Here is a 25,292-nt window from a genome sequence, read left to right on the forward strand (position 1 = left end):
TCCGTGGTGCTGAACACATAACTTTGAAGTTTTGAACTTTCTGTGTTGATAACTTTTGAACCACATGAGAAATCGATGTCTGAGAAAATTCTGGTCTTCTTTGATATGCTACATGGAAAATGCCACTGGAAAAATTTGCCCTTGATCCAATATGGCGGCTTTCAAGATAGTGGCCATGTTCCGGACATAGCCTAAAGGATAGGCCTCTGCACCTATAACTTGCTTGGGTGTTCAGATATTTAATTTTCCCTTTCGTTTCTGAAGTAAAAGGGTGTCCTGACACTTTTGACTCACTCTGTACAACAATATATCTACAATAATACTGTCTCCCCATGTGCAAGAATATATTTACAATACTACCTCCCCTATGCAGTAAACTAGAACTAGTATACTGCAGTATAAATAATACATAAAAAATATTATAATACTTACTCTATGTACAAGAGCAGAACTATCATAACACTGCTGCCAATAAAACCACTGTAATACTGCCCACTAAGGACAGGAATAGAACTACTGTAATGCTGCCCCTTATGGACAAGAATAGAAGTACTGTAATACTGCCCTCTAGTGACGGGAATAGAACTAGAATTTTTCTTTGACTGGAATTGCACACTAAGCATACAGTATCTATCACAACAGTGCAGGACATTGGTGTTACACTTCAAGTTAGGTGCTATAGGGGTTTTGAAAAAAAAATAAAAAATCTGAGAAAATCGTCTTCTGTCTGCCAACCTGATACCCTATTATGGCTTTTCACCAGATCTTTCATATGACAGCTACATGCTTGTCATAGTGGGAGGAAGGTAAACATACTATAAAGCAGTAGCCTCCAATTTGTGACTCTCCAGCTGCTGCCCAACTACAGCTTTCAGGTTGCCCTGTCAGTAGTTTTTCAACAGCTTGAGAGTTGTAGGTAGAAGTCCACTGCCATAAAATGTTTGATAAAAATCACATATTGGCTTTCAATATGCAGTAATGAAATATACAGTACATTACACTGTTATATTTGCCTTGGTTTACCCCCTAGCCCCTACAACTATGTGTGCTCCTCTCCTCCCACCCATATGCTTGCTGTTTGCTGTACCGAAATTGATTTTTCCATTAGTGTTTGCAGAGCGGATGCAGGAGGGTGCAGATCAGTGGTCCCAGCTTTACTCCATCAGTTGTTATTTACAGAGTCCTGGCATTCACAGAAATGGATGGTTTGGTAAGACAGATACAACAGATCCCTATCACCATCTGTCTGTGTGTGTGTTACTGACAGAACATCTTTGCCTGCGGGTTCCTTGGGTTTAGAGACACACATTTCTTTTTGGTTTACTTCACATTATCAAGTGCAACATAAAATTATCATGAAAAATTATACAAACATTAATTTATTGCATCCTTCCCTTTTCATAGTTTGATCACATCACCTTTCAAAAATTTCTGGTCTGCCAAATTCCATCACATCATGAGCGGACTACTCCAAGAGTTCATGGAAAAGTGATGGCCATTCTGATCCAGCCCCATGAAGGTTGCCAACTAACTATTCTAGTCATAATCCCACCTATTATGGTATATGGGGTGAGGGGGCTCTCAACTTAAGACTCCCTCTAAGCAGGAAACATTGACAAATAGTAGCTCACTTTGGTGGACCTGACCCCTCCATGTCAGAGGCATAAATAGGAGGTACCAATGTTGCAGTCCTACCCAAGCCCTAAATCCTGAGGGAATCCAAAGGTCCTTCTGCCCCATATGAAAGACTATTACTATAAATGACATGTCATAGTTAGGGGACCTTGTTACAGATTTTGAATTAGGAACCATGACCGTCACCTGTGATCCATGTATTATGTGGTCAGCATGTAATATAACATTTTCCCTGCATTTGATTGCCAGAAGACAGACACAGACCAGCTTCATTCTTGGTGTAACAACCCCTTTAAGCTGTAGCTTCCATATCACTGCATATATGGGCAAATATGACCTGGAAGTCTTGGAAAGCTGGAATGGCAACTATATAGGTTGTCACCTAGAAACAATGACATAACTGGACAGTCTCTTTCTCATAATGTCAACCATTTTGAATGATTGTAAAGCTGGTACACACCATCAGGAGGAGACCATCCATAGTCTGTATCTTGTGCCTCATTGAGCGAGATCATTCATAGGTGCATCTGCCCTATTAATAATGGCCCTGACTAAATGTAAACAACAACAGATAATGAGAAGAATAAAACATCCATCTTTATAAAGAACGGTGGAACATTTGTTAGGTGGAGATCTTTCCTCTTAAAAACCTCTGTAATGTGTCATACTCAGAAGTTTTGCATCTCTGGAGGACTTTCAAGAGAACATGGGTTCTGCTGGTTACAGTTTTGCGCAAAGTGTTAAATATATATCTTTTGGAGAGGCATGAGTTCACATTTTGATGAAGATTAATATCTTGAGTGCATGTATTGGCAAAATATGTGCCAGATACTCTTGACAATGAGAACCACAGGCTTTAATATAATGACATGAGGTCTAGTTATGAAAGTTCTGGGTGATGTCTTTCCGTTGCCATCAGTATGGAGTCTCCCTGGTGATCTGGGTGGAGAATGTATGGTTGGTACTAGAGATACTGTTGGACTTCCTGGTAAAACCATGGTGCTTTTTCTTTCTTCTCCATGGTGGGCATAAAAAACTGAGGGTGGAGACAAATATCTGTCGAAAGTTTGCAGATACCAAGTTGTAGAGTATTGGATTGATGGTGGAGCTGACGTAGAAGAGGACGTTGGTCAACATGTAGAAGTAGTGGTAGAAGTCATGGAGTTCACTGTAGATAACAAAAACGAGGTTACTGCATATAATATTGTTAGTAGATCAGATTATTTCATAAGGCTTGTTGATTGTGGTGGAATCTACCAATATCTAAAGTCTATGGGAGCAGACAGAGCCTTGCCCAAGGTCTTCTGCAGGGAAAAACCTAGATGGGAAAAGTTTTATTTGCAAACAGGGCATGTGCTCCAGGGCATCTCCTACCCATCTGCTCTACCTAGGCTGGTTATATCTACCAAGTCATGGCTTGGCTGTTTCCATAACCCCCTCTGGCTTAAGTGGAGAAGGCCAAAGAGAAGTGTGGCTGCCTCTCCTGTAGGTAGCTGCTGCAGGGGTTTTGGGGCTGGTGGTGCGGAATATGTGCCCATACCATATGCTTGCCCCAGGACCTCCAACATTCCTAATGTGTTCCTGTGTTTGATTGTATAGTAACTAACCCTTTCTGTTGGTAGCAATGGAATGCAGGCTGTATGACAGCATTGAAACCAAAGGCAGCAAATGATGAATATATTAAATGAACACAACCTCAGGAACTCCAAATCAAATTAATTTTAGTGATCCAAGTTAGGATGAGTAGAATCTTTTGGGTTTTGGACATAATAAATATAATAAAACATAGCCTTATTACAGCTACCTGACATTGACCTTATGAACTGTTTTATTTTGCCAATTTGCTGACACAATAGTGGTGTTTTCTATCACACTTATGAGCTTTATTGCTGAGAGGCTCCTGATTATGTTGTCTTCCAGCAATGAAGTGGTTAGAAAATACAGAAAATGTATCTTATCAATTTAAAGAATTTAAAATCTTTAAGTAGATGTTTGGCATGGGTTAAACTGCTTACAATATTTATGATGTTGACTACTGTGTCATTGCTCTCCCATCAACAATAATAACGCAGTAATAATTGGGTGTGTAACCACTGTGTCAAACAACTGGTTTTACTTTGGGCTAAACCTAAGGGCAGTTCCTGGCAGTCCCCTGGTATTCACACTTTAATCCCTGTACAGAGATCTGGACTTCACTACAGGGGAGCTACCAGGCTGCTACCTCTTGGAGTAGTCCCGGTATGGTAGACAGAGGACCCATGGGTGTCAGAGACACTGGTGCAGAGCACGGAGCTTCAGTCAAAACTCGTCGTCAGAAACAAGCCGAGGTCGGGCTGGTAGAGTTCATGCCACACGAGAAACAGGTCTAGATCAGGGATGGCAGCAGAGGATCAAGATAAACAGGCACAGGTCAGCACAAGGGCAGACTGCAGAGAACAAACCCCTTAACAAGTAGCTAGCATGCTGGGAACCTAATTGCTCAGGCAAGTAGATGAAGTCAGCAGCACAGTGTGCTGGCACATTTAGCGGCTTAGCTGCATATTTGGTACAGCAAAAAAAGAAAAAAAAACACCAAAAAAGCATGCTGTTTTTTCAACAACATACCTGCTTTTGTGGTGTAGAAAATGCACAGGAAAACTGAATTACAATAATTACACAATAGAGCTACAATAAGGTAATTTAAAGAGGACCTTTCACCGCTGCTGACATGTCTGTTTTAATATCTACATGCATTTTCCATGTAATAACAATTCTGGAGCATATATTCTTATGTCTGTATGTTGTCCCATTCCTCTAGTATTTCTACTAGAAGTTATAAATGAATTGCTATTATCTTTCAGTAAGGGTACAGAGGGGAGGTAACAAGTTAGTGGGGGGTGTACCTGCACAGACTCACTCTATCCAATCAGTGCTGCCATTTTCAGACTGTGCAGGTACACCCCCCCCCAACTTCTTACCTCCCCTCTGTACCCTTACTGAAAGATAATAGCAATTAATTTATAACTTGGACAATTGTAATGGGCAGGATTTATATTAGAAGAGAGTGTGCTCCAAGGTTTGATATTCAGGGATCTCCAAACTCAGTGGTATCCAAACCCTAGGTCTCTAGCTCGAGAGCCACAGGTAGGACACTACTGCTCTACAGGTTTTTTTTATGCCTGTTTATGTTGGTAGACTTGTTAAATAATTTAGTTTGCCGCCAGTGTACGGGATGGAGTTGACTTCATTAGAAAGTTCTAGAGAGAGGGCTATGTCCACCAAAGATTGGAATAATTGAATAATAATGGAACAGCCTATGATCTACTCATATTCCTTAGATACTTCCTATTTGGCTACTTAGTTATGGGTAAGGCCATCAACAGGGGCATGTACCCTGAGACCTCTAAGACCAACCCTCCCAGGCCTATTTTATATATTCATCCACCCAGTGGCATAGCTAGAAATGACTGGGCCCCACAGCAAATTTTTGAATGGGGCCCCCTCTCCCAGTCGTATTTTAGCGACCTCTTCTTTTCATGCCACCCCCATTCCTGTGGCTAGTAAAGATCGCTCTCTCAGACCAGGGCTGGCAGCTGTTCCATCCGTTTCCTACACTGTCTATACTGTCACTGTATATCATTTCATTGTGTAATACTGTTGAGGGGGCCCTGACAAAATCTTTTAGTCCTCCTCCTCCTGGATAGGCCCCTTTTGGGTCAGGGCCCCAAAGCAGCCGCTTCCCCTGCTTCCCCTATGGCTAAGCCCCTGCATCGCCATCCACCCACCTGCAGTCACCAGTCCCACAATGTCCACTTATACTAATGGTTGTTCTCTTTGGTGCAATATTGTAGCTGTACTTACTCTGTCCAAAGTTCGTCTGGTATGTAGCAGAACATGAGACGTCTCACATGGTATGGGAGCCAGCAGACAACAAAGGCAATTACTACCACACCTGGAGAACAAAAATAAGAATTGAATTAAGTTTCCTAGATCATTTATGAGCTGATAATGCATGCTCCCTGGTTGTCCAGGGCAGTAGAGGTTTACATGCTTCAGTCTCAAGTTTCTCCTGGTCAAGAGTAAAAAAATAGGAAACCTCTTCCAAACCTATCAGGTATATACTAATCCAAGATCTTAATATGTGTATAACTTTTTTATACCCTCATCTCACCCCCAATATTTTAAGGAGCCCCTCAGAGGTTCAAGGTCTTGGGCCTCAGTGTAATACCTTTTGCAATGTCCACCAAATAACTGGTAACCACTTCATATTGTATCTATATACCATGTACAGCAAATATCAAGTATTTTGGCCTTATGGAGCCTAGTTGTGACTTGGAAACACCTGTACTAGCTTCACCAATGGTAGCGTCCTAAGCAAAATACTGATTTACAAGTTATGTCAATACTATAGGGGTCTGTCTGGCATTAGAAAAAGGTTTATTTAATTTCCAGAAATAGTGCCACTCTTGGTTCATGGACTGTGTCTGCTATTACAACTTAATTCACTTGAATATCCTCCATACAGCAAATTCCAATGATAACACTGTACATGGAATTGCTATTTATGCAATTTCATAATATATTCTTTAAAATGAGACCCCGATAGAGCTCCCCTTTAAAGTGTGTGTTCCAGAGGAGGACTCGTGCATACTATTTTATGATTAGTTTCAAAGTATGCCCAGAATTCAGTAAACTCCTACGCTCTATCTAGTGGTGGCTGCAGAATATCATCATGTAACAATGTCTTGCATCGTTGCATTGTGACTTTATACTGAGTCTTTAAAAGATATCATAAACCAGATGGAGAAAAAAAAATGAAAAAAAAACCAACGTTTATATAAGAGTGAGTATCAGGAATGAAAGTGAGATTATCATGGGTGAAGCGTTAGTTTAATCAGTTCATACTGGATTTAAACCAAATTATTGCAGTATGGGATTTGTTGGTAGACTGGATCATGAGAAAATGTAATTTTTCGCGACTGTAGAAGAAATACTGAAGATCAGTGAGATGAAGAGTGAAGATACGTCTGGGACGTCTGACTCCTCACATGTCTCCATCTCCTTCTATTAGGTGGAGTCTAGCTGGGGACTGCTGTTTATCTACAAGTCACAGACTCATGACTGGCTGAAGGCCTGCAGTGATGGAAGGGTCAGATCATAGTGACATTCAAGACACAGCTACATTATACAGATGGGATTAAGAAAAACCTTTATCATAGAGGAAACACAATATTCATCCCCTGAAATCTAGTTTTGATGTATTAAAGAGGCAGTAACTATTGTAAATTCCTAGCAAATAAATAAATAAAAACAACTGAACTTGAGTTTTTTTTCCAATCCGACAGGTATAGGTCTCAAGGTATGTTATTCTACCTCTCCCTCCTAACCACTGCAGTAACATAGGCTGAAAGAAGACCTTTCCATATTGTTCAGTATTGATCCAGAAAAAGCCAAAAGACCCCATGAGGCAGAAGACTGTTTTAATCTTCCAAGAGCATGTTCAGACAGTTCATTTCTGTGTGCAAACCATGTATATTTAGCGTCCCACTGTTCTCAACAATGACGTTGATGAACTATAATCTGGATGAGCTTCCATCATCTCATCTTCCTTAGTAGCAGCCGCCTGGTGCTTCAGTTGCTGCTGCATTTCTAGTCCCCCTGTCCATATTATGTATTGGAGTGAGAGGAGATAAAGGGGTGGTGGACCTTAGGCTCATCCAATGATGTGTTTGCAATAGACACCTGCAAACTAAGTCTTGTCTTTTGGCTAGGTGTCACCCCTTCAGTCATCTCAAGAAGTCTTGGGTAGCTGCGATCAGTTTCCAACACTGACCCCAGTTGAAGACAAATGGGTCCCAAGGGCAACATGAAGTAGCAGAAAGTGTAAAAAGATTTTGGTTTTCCCTTATTCATTTCTAGCTCTGCTCTGCATTTAATGTCACACTCACTGGGCCACTGTTCTCTTCCATGAGTTAATTGCTTCATGTCTGAAATAATTTATCCATAACCAACTTTATAAAATAAAAAAAAAAAGCTACAAATTGGTTTTTAGAGAGTGGCATGAAAGAATGGACTTTTTAAATGAGAAATGATTATGCGGACTAAAAGCCTTAAGCTACAAAGGATGTAGACCGCCAAGACGAGGAGTTTTTGTCGTAAGGGAACACTCCATTTTGAAGTAATAAGCTGTTTATTAAATGGCGAGGAGATGAATGAATCTCTCAGTGGGGGTTCTCAGTGGCTGATTACCAAGTTTATTACAAGTTGAGAAAAGTACTTAGAAATCTCATTGTGTCTTGTAGTCACTATACATGGTCTTAATCTTATGTTTTCTCATTTACTAACGCTAAGGTAAAGAAAAGTACTTAGAAATCTCAGCTGTGTCTTCTATCCACCATGTATGGTCTTAATCTTTCTGTTTTCTCATTTATATATTTTAAGTTGTAGTCGAAGAATCAATCATGGGTACAAATTGTGCACGGGAAGCCAATGCAGCAGCAAAGGGGCCCTAATGGTAAAATAGCCTGACACCTTCATGTCTCCTGAGTGATATTTATTTTCATCTGATCATCGTGGTGAAGTTAAAGGAAAGTTCAACAAACCTACCAGACACTAGGCAGTAGAGTTCTGAACCCACTGGATACTAAGGACTAGGGTCCTGAACCCACTGGATACCAGTCACTAGGGTCCTGAACCCACTGGACAGCAGGGTTAAAAACCCAGTGGACAACAGGTACTAGTGTTTGAAACTTAGTGGACACTAGGGACTACAGTACCAACCATAAATTAGCACAACTGTGAGGGTTATGCCTAAAAACCACAATGGAGCATCACTATGATGACTCGATGGTACATAAACTCTTTGAAAGCAAGTGTGCACATATTGTCTGTGCACAGAGCCGTCTGCTGTTTGTGTCCCATAGCACAATGAAGAATAAAGAATTGTAGCTTGAAACTTCAATGCAAAAATAGAATTCAAGCTGTGCTCCCTCCCCCAGCTTTAATGGTATCGGGTTATATGGTACAGGGCTCAGTTGCTCCCTCTACAGCTGCACCGCTGCTTGTACATTTGACCTTGGACTACTTTTCTGGGTTCACAATAATAATAACAGCAGCTTTTTAGGTTTCCATGAAGGATGTGAATCGCAATGAGCACAGGTTGACGCCATGATCAACAGAACAGATGGCGATTCAATTGCATCTGTTTTAGCACTGGGTTAGATTGTTCCAGGTGGTGCTGAGAGAGCAAACTACATAATCACAGTTGTTGCTGAAACAAAGACGCTTCTAAAATAACAAATGATAGAAAGTGATGTGTTTCCCAGGAAAGAACCAGCAGCTGCTTACGAAAGCTAAGAATATGAACCAGTTGTGATGCTTCCCATAGTAATCCACCTTCTCGTAAACCCGCGGCATTATCTTATGCATTGTATATGACACAGTTAGAATCAGATATTCAAAGGAACCTAGTGGATAAAAAAATATGAATGCGTGATTTTAGTTTTCAATGGAAAGGTTAGGAAAACATGGCAATTTCTGCCTAGTGCCACATTTGTCCAAAGGTTGTGTATGGTGTGGGAGCTCAAGATCATTCCCTACAACGGATCTGAGCTGCCATGCAATAGATGGGTGTGACGCTGTTTTTGGAAAATGAAAATGTTTCTATTCCTCTATAGCCCCTATAAATGAAAAAAAAAAAACTTTTAAAACAGGACTTGTCCAATCTTTAGTATATTACATATCAAATAACTCTGCAACTTTCTAAATGGGCAAATTTATCACGAGGGTAATATTTAAAGGGGTTGTGTTACTTCAGCAAGTGGCATTTATTATGTGGAGAAAGTTAATACAAGGCAATTACTAATGTATTGTTATTGTATACATTGCTTCCTTTGGCTCGATTCATTTTTCCATCACATTATACACTGCTCGTTTCCAAGGTTACGACCACCATGCAATCCATCAGGGGTGGCCGCGCTTGCACACTATAGGAAAAAGCACTGACCTCTCTGGTGGCCAGGACCGTGGGAGCTTACATAGGCTGGTACTTTTTTTTTAATCTCGTGTGTAAGCACGGCCATCGCTGCTGGATTGCAGGGTGGTCATAACCATGGAAACGAGCAGTGTACAAAGTGTTGGAAAAATGTATCAAGCCAGAAAAGAAAGCAATATAGATAATCACAATACATTAGTAAGTGCCTTGTATCAACTTTATCTACATAATAAATGCTATTTGCTGAAGTGACACAACCCCTTCAAAGTTAGTTTTGCTTTAGTCTATGTTGGCGAACTTTGCACCAAATTTATCCCAAAAAAGTCGCAAAGCCCCTATCTTGCAATTATTTGAAGCCGGAATTTTGTAGTGCAGGGTGTTATAAATTCCCTAATTGGGGGGACCATTTATTAAGATTGGAATAATACACGTTGGTCTTAATCTATCCCCCACTGGCATGAGATGCGCCATAATTATTAAGAGGAGCTGTCACTGATCAGCGAGGGTGAACCCACTGTGCCAACTAACTGGTTTGGCTTTGGGATAAACCCTAACATCATTACTCCCCTGGTAATCACCCTATAACCCCTGTACAGGGAGGGATCTGGCGTTCTCTGCAGGGAGGCAACCGGACTGTTACCTCCTGGGATAGCCCTGATGGAGGACGATCTGTATGCCCAACCAAAGTACTATACCAAGTTCAATATATAAATACAGCACAGGAATCGAGCACAGTACACAAATACAGCACTAGAACAAGGCAGGATACAAAAATACAGTACCAGAATCAAATACAGTACATAAATACAGCGCCAGAACCAAGCTCATTCCATAAACACATCAGCAGGACCAAGCACAGTACATAAATACAGAACCAGGCATTGTAAATAAATACAACACCAAAATCAAGCTCATTCCATAAACACATCAGTAGCACCAAGCATAGTACATGAATACTGCACCAGAATCAAGCACAGTATCTCAATACAGCACCAGAACCAGGCATGGTACATAACTACCGCACCACAACCAAGTGCAGTACATAAATACACCACCAAAACCAAGTTTATTACATAAATACTGCACCAAAACCAGGCACAGTACATAAATACAGCACCAGAACCAAGCTTATTATATAAATACATCATCAGGACCGAACACGATACATAAATACAGTACCAGAACCAAACTCGGTACATATGTACAGCACCAGAACCAAGCACATTACATATACACAGCACCAGAACCAAGCTTATTATATAAATACATCATCAGGACCGAACACGATACATAAATACAGTACCAGAACCAAACTCGGTACATATGTACAGCACCAGAACCAAGCACATTACATATACACAGCACCAGAACCAAGCGTATTATATAAATACATAATCAGGACCATAAATACAGTACCCGAACCAAGCTCAGTACATATGTACAGCACCAGGACCAAGTACAGTACATAAATACAGCACCAGAACCAAGCCTATTACATAAATACAGCACTAGAACCAAGCCTTTTACAGACATACATCATCAGGACCAAGCACGATACATAAATACAGTACCCGAACCAAACTCAGTACATATGTACAGCACCAGAACCAAGCTCATTACATAAGCAGAGCACCAGAACCAAGAAATACAGATATAATTTGCATTGTCAGGTTAGCCCTTGCCATATAAGTATGTAAAGTGTGACACTACAGGTCCTATTATGGCCAGTACGGATGTAAAGATATGCTTGGAGTTCTTGTTTCAAGAAAGAAAATGATACCACCCATCATACGATTATAAACCATACGATTGACTACCACACTCATCAGTTAGCTGACGTCACCTCTGGAGTTATTCTTTCCATGATGACTTCTCCCTGCCATGACTGGTCTCTGCAGATTGTGCTGCCCAGATGTCTTCAGCTTCTCACTTTATCAACACATCCACACCCTATATACTAACAGAAACTCCTCTTAGCGCCACATGCTGTGCCCTGAATATAATAGCAACATACACTGTGCCCCCAATACAGTCATGTCACATACTATGACCCCTGAACATAAAGCACCGCAGACCCAGTGGCATTAACAGTAGTTGCCCCTATAAATAGTGTCAAACAATCTGTGCCCCGTATAGAGTGCCTAATGCTGATGTGCCCCAACAGCAGACAGTATAAGACCTAGGTTGGATGATAGTTGCACCCATAGAAATGAATTTTGTTATGATTAGGTTACATTGTGCCAAGAGGGGTACTGTTCCATGTAAAATGCCCTCAAAAGACAAGGGGGCTCTACCTCCGAATGGAGAGGAAAAAGTTCAGTCTCCAGAAGCGTCAAAGCTTCTTTATGGTAAGAACGGTGAAGCTGTGGAATAGACTTCTTTAGGACGTGGTCACAGCAGGAACAGTGGACAGTTTTAAAAAGTAAATGACATTAATGCTTATGAAAACGTGTAGAAATCTGAGTCTCACTTCCTTCTGGGATTCGTGTCCCCACCTATCCCTTGGTTGAACTTGATGGACTTATGTCTTTTTTCAACCGTATTAACTATGTAACTTGGTTATGGATGCACCCAGAGCTTGGACCAGGACAGTAACCCTATCTTCCCCAGAATCCTGTAATGAAAATCTGCCCAGTTAGGAAGTGACTGATCCCCTGCTCTAGACTTGCCAGGAAAGCTGGATGCCGACAATTGTATATATTTTTTCACTAATTCCTATAAACATTGGGTTTTCACTCCGCTGTCAGAGTCTACATTAAGAGCCTCTGTAGGCAGTCTTGGCAGATCTGAGAATAGCACTGTATGCTAATGAAATTGATGGAAACTTCGATGGAACCTGATGGACCCCATCATGAGTCAATAAGGTCCATTAAACATCGGATCAGGCGGAGCGCTATGGCTTCTGTTATAAAGGGAAGCCACCATGATAGCGTGAACTCGGCCTAAAAAAACACTGGAGTACAATTTTTAACAACGTACATTCTCATGGTTTATTGAAATTTTCATGTATGCTTGAAGTACCACTTTTCACCACTGGAGTTACAAAATCTTTTCCTTAGACACCAATACATCAGCAACCCCCATCCATGCAATTTCATGGACTAAAATTTGCTCAATGGCTTTGGAATAAACTGGGTCACAGAAATTGCTGACCTCTCAGTCTCAACTATAGCTAACGCTCTAGATTATATCTATTTTCTGGAAAATATTTGCATTATCCCTTTAACTGACTTCAGAAAATATCACATTAGATTAGCAAGAAAGGTTTAAGGACCCAATGTTCCTCTTTCATGGTACGACACAAACTGAGGATCCTTCAGAGTCTATGCTCTATTCTTCTGACTCACAAAGTGACCTGATCTTCATCAATGTCATAAATCTAGATAAAATTCACTCTGATTACACATAGCACAAAACTGAATATTTTATACTTCCACTCCCTTTCCTGACTGGCACGAAATACATGAATCTTAACATTTTTGTACCATTGAGTACCTGGCTGATGTTCATTGACTGATTATAAATGGCAAAGAGGACAAGAACTGTAATTTCTCATTACCATACATATAGATCTGTGCCAGAGGGCATAATATTAACGCTATATTACAAATTTCCTTATTTTACCATGTTATTAACTTATTTAACATGTTATTATAGCGACTTTATGCCTGAATGCTCCTTTTATTGAAATGAATAGAAAACCATACAAGAGATATTTGCATTGCTAGCTGCCATGGTGAATGCTGACTATCATGTCGGTGTTTTTAACTATTGGCACCATAGTGACATTACAGAAGAGCACTAGAAGCGTGTATACTGGTATGCAGCGTGGGTGATCAAAAATATCTCTCCACAACCTCCAAAATGGCTTGCTCTAGTTATCATATAGTATTAAATATTATAATAACTTAAATCTGTCAGCAGATTTGTACCTATGACACTGGCTGACCTGTTGCATATGCACTTGGCAGCTGAAGGCATCTGTGCTGGTCCCATGTTCATATGTGTCCATATTGATTGACAGCACCAGTCAGTAAGAAAGTCATTACACCTGGCCTTGTCAATCAAAGTGCAGAGGACGCACTAGTTGCAGAGAGAGCAGAGCCTCTAGGTGTAATGGAAACTCCCCCGTTGCTCCTAGAGGCTCATTTGCATATATTAAAACATCATTTTTCTCTGCAATGCGGACATATATGCATACAGAACCAATAGAGGGGCCTTCAGATGCCAAGCACACATGCAACAGGTCTGCTAGTTTCATAGGTCCAAATCTGCTCACAGATGTGCTATAAAGGGGTTGTCCCATCTTAGACATTGTCTAATGTCTGATAGGTGCGGGTCTAATCTCTGGGACCCATAGCTATACTTAGAACAGAACCTGCAAAGTGCTGGCATGCACGGCCACCCTCCATTCCTTCCCATGAGAACGCCGAAAATAGCTATTTTCCCTAAGCTCCATAGATGTGAATGGAGTGGTGGCCGCACTTGTGTGGTGCACTTCCTATTCATTCCAATGGGACTGCTGAAAATAACCGAGCGAGCCGCTCGGCTATTTACGGCGCTCACATAGGAATGATTAGAGGGCTGCCGCACATGAGCGGTGCACCCTCCTGCACTTTGTGGGCTCCATTCCAAGGGTCCACCTTTGGGACCCACACCTTTCAGACATTGGGGGCATATCCTAGCGATATGCCTTCAATATAGAAGTTGTGAATGCCCCTTTAAACTATTGAGATTTCGCCATATGCTAAACGGTAAATTCAACTCAACTACATCTGACAGATTTCAGTGCTAGAACTACTCTAACCCTGCTACAACTGTATATATTTACTCTTTTTTAAGACAGATGTACTTGATCTCATAGCTTGACCTGAACGGAAATTGCAAACTTTGCTGGCAGGAAAAAAATAAATATCCATCCGTCTTCCTGGCCCTTTGCTCTATAATAATGTCAGAGCTTATTAAACACGCAGCTTATTAGCATGTTAACGAGACATGTAGTATAGTGCTGCACTCATTTTTTCAATATCCCTGCCCCCAATCTATAAACCTATTCATCTTAGTTGTAGCAGAGAATCATCAGTTTTCTGTGCGCAGTGTCTTACCAGGCAGATTGGTTAGTTTCACATGGCTCAGGTAAAGGTCCAGAAATGCCCAAAACTTGGCCTTTACTCACAGCAAAATCAGGTCACTTTAAACTACAAGTCCAATCATCCACTCCTTTACATATTTTCCTTATTTTATGCAGCATCCATCCAAGGGTTTGTGCTCCCTGTGGCCGTTAGAGGGTCCAAAAAGACAGAAGGGTACAGCTTAGGTTTGCTAAAAATGTCAACACTCCTCCTGGGTTGTCCAAGAGTCGATCCTCACACCACTCCGTTCAATAAAAATTGCAGTCCATTTGGCTGGAGTGAACAGTCACTGACTAATCCACAGGACGCTTGGTGGACACAATTGAAGACCAGGAGAGAAATGTGCACTCTGTGACAGGCATCGTTTATGTGGGAGCACTCATTGCCATTACTCTTCAGGGGCTCTGTATACCATCCCTGCTTATTGGAGCAGTTTGACAGCGTATATGGGGCAGTCTGGCACTGCTTAAGGTGGCACTCTACATGCAGCACTGTATATAGTGGACACTCTGGCACTGTTAGTGGTGACTTTACATACACCATCTACAGTTCCCCTGACATCCACGGATAAATATTGACAACTATGGCCCTGTCTTTTCTGCACTATATGGGTGCTATGAACATCTGTCGATTTTCTCCACCTGCCACAAAACAAGGGTGTTGATGGGCATAGCAGATATGTGTAATGTAGGTCATGGACACTGATTGTGCAATAAAAAAAGTATTGGTTTAATAGCTGGGAAATGCCACAGCTGGAAGAGGGAAGACCAGCCTGGCAGTTAGCTAGAAAGTGGAGGTGTGTGGAACTCATCAGTTGATGCACCACCTCAGGACCAGAGCCTGGTCTCGGGAGGGGCACTTCCAGATTATCTTCTGTCCGCCGCCACAAGACTACACAGTGTAGAGGTATACTGTATATTGTGTGGCACAGTGTATGCTATATGTGTATAACATAAACATATTTCACATGAAAACTTACAATTACTTGCATTGGCCCTTGGGGATCTCGGACACCACTTCAACACTTGGCTGGGGGGCTCGGTGGAGCTGATGTTGTGTTTTAGCCTAATCAGAAAGGTTTCATAATAACGATTTGGAGAAGGGGCAGAGGGATAGCAGAGCAGAGAGAGGCTGGTGCTGCTACTAGGGAGCTTATACCATGGGGGAGTAATAAAGCCCACCATAATGCCCCCCCCAGTAGTAATTATTCTCGTTATAATAGACAGTGCAAAAAATACCCCTTTGTAAGGCCCCCAGTTGAGCTAATGTCTCCATAGCTCAAACAAATGTCCAATAGGACTAACTTACACCTATTATCCTACACATTGGACATTTGTTTGAGTTATTGAATAAAACACCACATCCTAACACCATAAGGGAAATATAGCGATTTTGCAATGTCTCCATAGTGCCCCCATAATGTGCCAGTATAAAATACCCCTATATAGTGGCCCCAGTAAATGCCCCCATAGTGCTCCAATCCCCCCTTCCTCCTAGTGCCCCCCAAAATGTACCAATATAAAATGCCCCATATATAGTTCCCCAGTAGATGCCCTCAGTGTCCCTCATAATTTGCAAGTATAAAATACCCCTTCTTAGTGCCCCCCGTAGATGACCCTATAGTACTCCTCTCCCCCCTTCCCCATAGTACCCACCATAATGTGTCCCAGTATAAAATGCTAGTGTACAGAGCCCCCCCATATAAAATACCCCTTCTTTGTGGCCTCAGTAGATGCCCCTATAGTGCCCACCAATAATGTGCCAGTAAGAAGTGCCCCCAATCATGTGCCAGTAAAATGTGCCCCCATAGATGCCCCCCAATCATGTGCAAGTAACAAGAGCACCCCCCATCACGTGCCAGTAATAAGAGCCCCCCCATCACATGCCAGTAACAAGAGCCCCCTAATCATGTGCCAGTAACAAGTGCCCCCCAATCATGTGCCAGTAACAAGAGCCCCCCAATGTGCCAGTAACAAGAGCCCCCCCAATGTGCCAGTAACAAGAGCCCTAATGTGCCAGTAACAAGAGCCCTAATGTGCCAGTAACAAGAGCCCCCCTAATGTGCCAGTAACAAAAGCCCCCCTAATGTGCCAGTAACAAGAGCCCCCCTAATGTGCCAGTAACAAGAGGCCCCCCAAATTTGCCAGTAACAAGAGGCTCCCTAATGTGCCAGTAACAAAAGCCCCCCTAATGTGCCAGTAACAAGAGCCCCCCTAATGTGCCAGTAACAAGAGGCCCCCCAAATTTGCCAGTAACAAGAGGCTCCCCTAATGTGCCAGTAACAAGAGGCCCCCCTAATGTGCCAGTAACAAGAGGCCCCCCCCTAATGTGCCAGTAACAAGAGGCCCCCCCCTAATGTGCCAGTAACAAGAGGCCCCCCTAATGTGCCAGTAACAAGAGGCCCCCCCTAATGTGCCAGTAACAAGAGGCCCCCCTAATGTGCCAGTAACAAGAGGCCCCCCCTAATGTGCCAGTAACAAGAGGCCCCCCCTAATGTGCCAGGAAAACTATTGTACATATAAAAAATAAAAAAAAACACTTATACTTACCTCCATGTCAGCGATGCAGGCCTCTTCTGGCCTGTGTCCCACGCTGTACGGCTCAGGCGGCGCAATGACATCAGCGCCGGCCTCTGATAGGCTGCCGGCCTAGTGCCTGCAACCTGTCAGAGGAAGGGGAAGGGACACGCCTCTCCCTCCCCTGCCAGTTCGCTCTCGCAGCACAGCCATCTGTATCGCTGTCCTGAGGACGGCGATACAGATGACTATGGAGATGAGCGCTCATTTCCCTGTGCCCTGCGGCCACCGACCCCACTTCTGAGCAGCTCGGAGGGGGGGGGGGCAATTGTCCCGTTGCACGCCCCCCCCCCCCCCCCTTTCTGGATCCGCCAGTGCCTCAGGACCTAGATAGGGCTGGAGCAGCAGTAGACAACATATTTCCTTGCTTCCAGACCATGTAGTATCATTAGACCTCTTAGTGCCAGGTTAGCCAGGACCAGCCAGCTTACTGGCAGTGTGAAACCAGAAGCATTGTACAGAAGTTGGCATATAGTGCTGTGAGTTTAAAGTGTGCTTGGCCTCAGGGGTGCTGACAGGCTTGGTCGAGCAGAAGGAGTGTGGGGCTGTGAGGTCTTTTATCTCCAAGCTGCTCCGGATCTGTGCTCTGGGCTCCGGGCTGGAAGTGGGCACAATAAGAAAAAGATATTTTTCATTACACCTCAGGTCAGACCACCAATCAGACCCCCAATGTTAATCAGACCTCAGCTAACAGCCCCAATAAGATCCCCAATGTTAATAAGACCTCAGATCACACCTCAGCTCAGACCCCAATTTGAATGACCCCCAATCAGACCTCAGATAAGAGCCCCAGTGCCTCTCATCAGCCAGTAATAACAGCCCCCCCAATCATGTGCCAGTAATAACAGCCCCCCCCCCCAATCATGTGCCAGTAATACCAGACCCCCCAATCATGTGCCAGAAATACCAGACCCCCCCAATCATGTGCCAGTAATACCAGACCCCCCCAAATTCCCCAATCATGTGCCAGTATAATACCAGACCCCAATCATGTGCCAGTAATACCAGACCCCCCCAATCATGTGCCAGTAGTACCAGACCCCCCCCAATCATGTGCCAGTAGTACCAGACCCCCCCAATCATGTGCCAGTAATACCAGACCCACCCAATCATGTGCCAGTAATACCAGACCCCCCCAATCATGTGCCAGTAATACCAGACCCCCCAAATTCCCCAATCATGTGCCAGTATAATACCAGACCCCCCAATCACGTGCCAGTAATACCAGACCCCCCAATCATGTGCCAGTAATATCAGACCCCCCCAATCATGTGCCAGTAATACCAGACCCCCCCCCCCCAAATTCCCCAATCATGTGCCAGTATAATACCAGATTATTATTCCCCAATCATGTGCCAGTAGTACCAGACCACCCCAATCATGTGCCAGTATAATACCAGACCCCCCAATCACGTGCCAGTAATACCAGACCCCCCCAATCATGTGGCAGTAATATCAGACCCCCCAATCATGTGCGAGTAATACCAGATCCCCCAATCATGTGCCAGTAATACCAGACCCCCCCAATCATGTGCCAGTAATACCAGACTGTCCAGACCCCCCCAAATCATGTGCCAGTAATACCAGACCCACCCAATCATGTGGCAGTATTGTAATACCAGACCAGACCCCCCAATCATGTGCCACTATACCAGACCCCCCCCCCAATCATGTGCCAGTAATACCAGACCCCCCAATCATGTGGCAGTAATACCAGACCCCCCCCAATCTGTGCCAGTAATTCCAGGCCCCCCCCAAATTCCCCAATCATGTGCCAGCCCAGTATAATACCAGGGCCCCCCCAAATTCCCCAATCATGTGCCAGTATAATATAGTTAAAAAAAAATACTTACCTCTTTGGAGCGATGCGATGCAGGCCTCTTCCAGCCTGTGTCCTGACTCCAGCGCTGTACGGCTCAGGCCGGTGGCGCGATGATGTCATCGCGCCGCCTACGCTGGCCTCTGATAGGCTGCCGGCCTAGTAGTGCCAGCAGCCTATCACAGGAACAGGAAAGGGATTCACCTCCCTGCCCTGCTCCTCCGCAGCCTTCTGTTTGTATCGCTGTCCTGAGGACATCGATATAAACAGAAACAGATCACCATGGAGATGAGCGCTTCGCTTCCACAATGGAAGCACTCATCTCAGTGCCTGCCCCGCCGCAGCCGCACACTGCCTGCCGCCGCACACTGCCTGCTGCCGCCGCCGCACACTGCCTATTCCGCCGCACACAGACCATGCTGAAAGGGAACGGCGTTCCTGCCATAAAAAAAGTGCAGGAACGCCGTTCCCACGCGTTCCCCCTCGACTCGACCCCTGGCTGTGAGTAAGGATACTGCGACCTGTATTGATGCCTTTGCACAGTGAGTTGGTGTGCTGCATGAAGAGGATCTGTGGCCTCAATTAACTCCTGTGCTGAAGTGTGCAGAGTGTCCTCATCACTGCCACCAGAGGAAGACTCAAGGACCGAGTGTTGCTGCCCAGAGAAGTTGGGTGCAATGCTAGAGAAGAGAGTAACCTTGTTACTTATAAAGACTGCATGTCTGCCAAACTGTTTGCCAATTACTAAGACTATGCCCTTTATGGGAGACTGTTGTAACCTTTAAAGGGGTTGTCCGGGTTCAGAGCTGAACCTGGACATATCCCCATCTTCACCACTCCAGCCCCCCTGATATGAGCATCGGAGCATTTCATGGAGATCCGGTGACATTCTGGCCTCTCCATGGAGAAAGCTATGCAGAGGCTTCCGCACATCAGTGAGCCTGGTGACGTCACTGGCACTAATGGGCGGGCTTTAGCGCTGCCCTAGCCTGTAAAACGGCAATACTGCTAGGCAGAAGCCTCCGCCTAGTAGTGTTAAAAACATAAAGCCCTTGCCCTGCATTATACAGCGCAGGGCAAGGGGGCACATTGGATCATGAAATGCTCGATGCTCATATCAGGGGGACTGGAGGGGAGAAAACTGGGGTATTTCTGGGTTCAGCTCTGAACCTGGACAACCCCTTTAAGCTTGTCGCCCCATGTGAGACTGTAATCATTAAACCAATTACCTCTTGTAAGAACATTGTTACCTTCAAGCTTGTTGCCCATGTGAGATCAGTTAGGTCATTGCTACAAGTTATATTTGTGTCCATCTGTTTCCTCTGCAATCCTTGACTAACATCTGTTGTGAACCCGAAGCTAGCAGTTCATTGGAGAAAACCCACCAAGATAACAGAGTTGAAAATTCCTCCCAGCCGATGTGCAGGATTAATCAACAATTACCGAAAATGTTTAGTTACAGTTCTTACTGTACAAGGGGATCACACAGGATACTGAAAGCAAGGGTTCACATACTTTCACCACTTACAGACACGTGATATTGGATCATTTTCTTAAAATAAATTATGAAGTCTAATATTTTTGACACTCTAGTTGGATTTGGTTTTCTTTATCTACATTTATGAAAATCTGATGTCGTTTTAGGTCAAATTTACACAGAAATGTAGAAAATTCTGAAGGGTTCACAAAGTTTCAAGCACCCATGCTGGGTGAGATAAATATCTTGGTCAAATGCCAACTTTGTATAAAAAAATGGGAAAAGTTGTCTTTTGCCAAGATATTTCTCTCACCCAGCATGGGTATATGTAAAAAGACACCCCAAAACACATTCCCCAACTTCTCCTGAATACGGAGATACCAGATGTGTGACACTTTTTTGCAGCCTAGGTGGGCAAAGGGGCCCATATTCCAAAGAGCACCTTTCGGATTTCACTCGTCATTTTTTACAGAATTTGATTTCAAACTCCTTACCACACATTTGGGCCCCTAGAATGCCAGGGCAGTATAACTACCCCACAAGTGACCCCATTTTGGAAAGAAGAGACCCCAAGGTATTCGCTGATGGGCATAGTGAGTTCATGGAAGTTTTTATTTTTTGTCACAAGTTAGTGGAATATGAGACTTTGTATGAAAAAAAAAAATAAAAAAAAAAATCATCATTTTCCACTAACTTGTGACAAAAAATAAAAAATTCTAGGAACTCGCCATGCCCCTCACGGAATACCTTGGGGTGTCTTCTTTCCAAAATGGGGTCACTTGTGGGGTAGTTATACTGCCCTGGCATTTTCCAGGGGCCCTAATGTGTGGTAAGTAGGTAAATGACCAGTGAAATCCAAAAGGTGCTCTTTGGAATATGGGCCCCTTTGCCCACCTAGGCTGCAAAAAAGTGTCACACATCTGGTATCTCCGTACTCGGGAGAAGTTGGGGAATGTGTTTTGGGGTGTCTTTTTACATATACCCATGCTGGGTGAGAGAAATATCTTGGCAAAAGACAACTTTTCCCATTTTTTTATACAAAGTTGGCATTTGACCAAGATATTTATCTCACCCAGCATGGGTATATGTAAAATGACACCACAAAACACATTCCCCAACTTCTCCTGAGTACGGCGATACCAGATGTGTGACACTTTTTTGCAGCCTAGATGCGCAAAGGGGCCCAAATTCCTTTTAGGAGGGCATTTTTAGACATTTGGATACCAGACTTCTTCTCACGCTTTGGGGCCCCTAGAATGCCAGGGCAGTATAAATACCCCACATGTGACCCCATTTTGGAAAGAAGACACCCCAAGGTATTCAATGAGGGGCATGGCGAGTTCATAGAAATTTTTTTTTTTTGGCACAAGTTAGCGGAAATTGATATTTTTTATTTTTTTCTCACAAAGTCTCCCGTTCCGCTAACTTGGGACAAAAATTTCAATCTTTCATGGACTCAATATGCCCCTCACGGAATACCTGGGGGTGTCTTCTTTCCGAAATGGGGTCACATGTGGGGTATTTATACTGCCCTGGCATTCTAGGGGCCCTAAAGCGTGAGAAGAAGTCTGGAATATAAATGTCTAAAAAATTTTACGCATTTGGATTCCGTGAGGGGTATGGTGAGTTCATGTGAGATTTTATTTTTTGTCACAAGTTAGTGGAATATGAGACTTTGTAAGAAAAAAAAATAATAATTCCGCTAACTTGGGCCAAAAAAATGTCTGAATGGAGCCTTACAGGGGGGTGATCAATGACAGGGGGGTTGATCAATGACAGGGGGTTGATCAATGACAGGGGGGTGATCAATGACAGGGGGGTGATCAATGACAGGGGGGTGATCAATGACAGGGGGGGTGATCAATGACAGGGGGGGTGATCAATGACAGGGGGGGTGATCAATGACAGGGGTGGTGATCAATGACAGGGGGGTGATCAATGACAGGGGGGTGATCAATGACAGGGGGGTGATCAATGACAGGGGGGTGATCAATGACAGGGGGGTGATCAGGGAGTCTATATGGGGTGATAACCACAGTCATTGATCACGCCCGTGTAAGGCTTCATTCAGACGTCCGTATGCGTTTTGCGGATCCGATCCATCTATCAGTGGATCCGTAAAAATCATGCGGACGTCTGAATGGAGCTTTACAGGGGGGTGATCAATGACAGGGGGGTAATCAATGACAGGGGGGTGATCAGGGAGTCTATATGGGGTGATCACCACAGTCATTGATCATGCCCCTGTAAGGCTTCATTCAGACGTCCGGATGCGTTTTGTGGATCCGATCCATCTATCAGTGGATCCGTAAAAATCATGCGGACGTCTGAATGGAGCTTTACAGGGGGGTAATCAATGACAGGGGGGTGATCAATGACAGGGGGGTGATCAGGGAGTCTATATGGGGTGATAACCACAGTCATTGATCATGCCCCTGTAAGGCTTCATTCAGACGTCCGGATGCGTTTTGCGGATCCGATCCATCTATCAGTGGATCCGTAAAAATCATGCGGACATCTGAATGGAGCTTTACAGGGGGGTGATCAGGGAGTCTATATGGGGTGATAACCACAGTCATTGATCATGCCCCTGTAAGGCTTCATTCAGACGTCCGGATGCGTTTTGCGGATCCGATCCATCTATCAGTGGATCCGTAAAAATCATGCGGACGTCTGAATGGAGCTTTACAGGGGGGTAATCAATGACAGGGGGGTGATCAATGACAGGGGGGTGATCAGGGAGTCTATATGGGGTGATAACCACAGTCATTGATCATGCCCCTGTAAGGCTTCATTCAGACGTCCGGATGCGTTTTGCGGATCCGATCCATCTATCAGTGGATCCGTAAAAATCATGCGGACATCTGAATGGAGCTTTACAGGGGGGTGATCAGGGAGTCTATATGGGGTGATCACCACAGTCATTGATCATGCCCCTGTAAGGCTTCATTCAGACGTCCGGATGCGTTTTGCGGATCCGATCCATCTATCAGTGGATCCGTAAAAATCATGCGGACGTCTGAATGGAGCTTTACAGGGGGGTAATCAATGACAGGGGGGTGATCAATGACAGGGGGGTGATCAGGGAGTCTATATGGGGTGATAACCACAGTCATTGATCATGCCCCTGTAAGGCTTCATTCAGACGTCCGGATGCGTTTTGCGGATCCGATCCATCTATCAGTGGATCCGTAAAAATCATGCGGGCATCTGAATGGAGCTTTACAGGGGGTTGATCAATGACAGGGGGGTAATCAATGACAGGGGGGTGATCAGGGAGTCTATATGGGGTGATCAGGGAGTCTATATGGGGTGATCAGGGGCTAATAAGGGGTTAATAAGTGACGGGGGGGGGTGTAGTGTAGTGTAGTGGTGCTTGGTGCTACTTTACTGAGCTACCTGTGTCCTCTGGTGGTCGATCCAAACAAAGGGGACCACCAGAGGACCAGGTAGCAGGTATATTAGACGCTGTTATCAAAACAGCGTCTAATATACCTGTTAGGGGTTAAAAAAAACACATCTCCAGCCTGCCAGCGAACGATCGCCGCTGGCAGGCTGGAGATCAACTCTCTTACCTTCCGTTCCTGTGAGCGCGCGCGCCTGTGTGCGCGCGTTCACAGGAAATCTCGCGTCTCGCGAGATGACGCGTATATGCGTCCACTCGGAATGAATCAACCACCTCCAGGACGCGTCTGTGCGTACAGTGGTCCGGAGGTGGTTAAAGGGTTTCTGTCACCCCACAAAAGTCTTTTTTTTTTTTTTGGATAGTTACATTCCTTATAGCGCGATATAGGAGAATATAATCTTGTCACTTACTTCCATGCGGCCGTTTCTTTAGAAAACGAAGTTTTATAATATGTAAATCCGGTGTCTACCAGCAAGTAGGGCGTCTACTTGCTGGTAGCCGCAGCAGAAAACCGCCCCCTCGCCGTGTTGATTGACAGGGCCAGCCGTGATCTCCTCCTCCGGCCGGCCCTGTCAGTATTTCAAGAATCGCGCGCCTCTGTTCATTCGGCGCAGGCGCTCTGAGATGAGGAGGCTCGTCTCCTCAGAACTCCCTCAGTCACTCTTTCGGTGATGTCATCGGCGCAGGCGCACTGAGGGAGTTCTGAGGAGACGAGCCTCCTCATCTCAGAGCGCCTGCGCCGAATGAACAGAGGCGCGCGATTTTTGAAATACTGACAGGGCCGGCCGGAGGAGGAGATCACGGCTGGCCCTGTCAATCAACACGGCTGTCGCATTAGCAGTGCGACACCATAGACTATCATTATAAAAACTCTTTGATGCGACAAAATGCCGCGCGACAAATAAAAAAGTTATGGCTGTTTATACATAAAGAGGCAAAAAGTGAATAAAAAATAGCTGATCAACATCTTGTCAATGCCAGAATCACACTTCAACATCCATTATAGCCTGGAGTGGTTTGCTTTCCTCTATGTCACTTGTGCTAGGATGAGGAGCGCTAGACAGTCCCCTGCTTCTGCACTGTCGCATAACTAGGTAGATGTGCCCTTCATGAATCTGGAAAAGCTGGGTGACAACCACTGTGATAATCCCCAAATGTCATGGTCCAAGTCAGGGCAGTATAGCACAGAGTAGTGGCTTCCAACCTATGGCTGTCTAGCTGTTGCAAAACTACAACTCCCAACCTACCCTCCTGGCTGTCTGGGCATGCTGAAAG

General features: G+C 44.2%; 1 protein-coding gene across 1 annotated transcript in view; it reads right to left on the minus strand.

The window, feature by feature from the left end:
• Window positions 1-2,550: 2,550 nt before the first annotated feature.
• The window catches only part of NTSR1 (neurotensin receptor 1), a 219,964-nt gene continuing 197,222 nt past the window's right edge, over window positions 2,551-25,292 (minus strand). The window contains exons 3-4 of the mRNA XM_040436302.1: window positions 5,476-5,566; window positions 2,551-2,803 (exon numbers count right to left, since the gene is read on the minus strand). Of these exons, the coding sequence (XP_040292236.1) occupies window positions 2,551-2,803; window positions 5,476-5,566 (344 nt within the window). The remainder of the gene's footprint in view (window positions 2,804-5,475; window positions 5,567-25,292) is intronic.

This window comes from Bufo bufo, chromosome 6 (assembly GCF_905171765.1).
Source record: "Bufo bufo chromosome 6, aBufBuf1.1, whole genome shotgun sequence".
Taxonomy (NCBI): domain Eukaryota; kingdom Metazoa; phylum Chordata; class Amphibia; order Anura; family Bufonidae; genus Bufo; species Bufo bufo.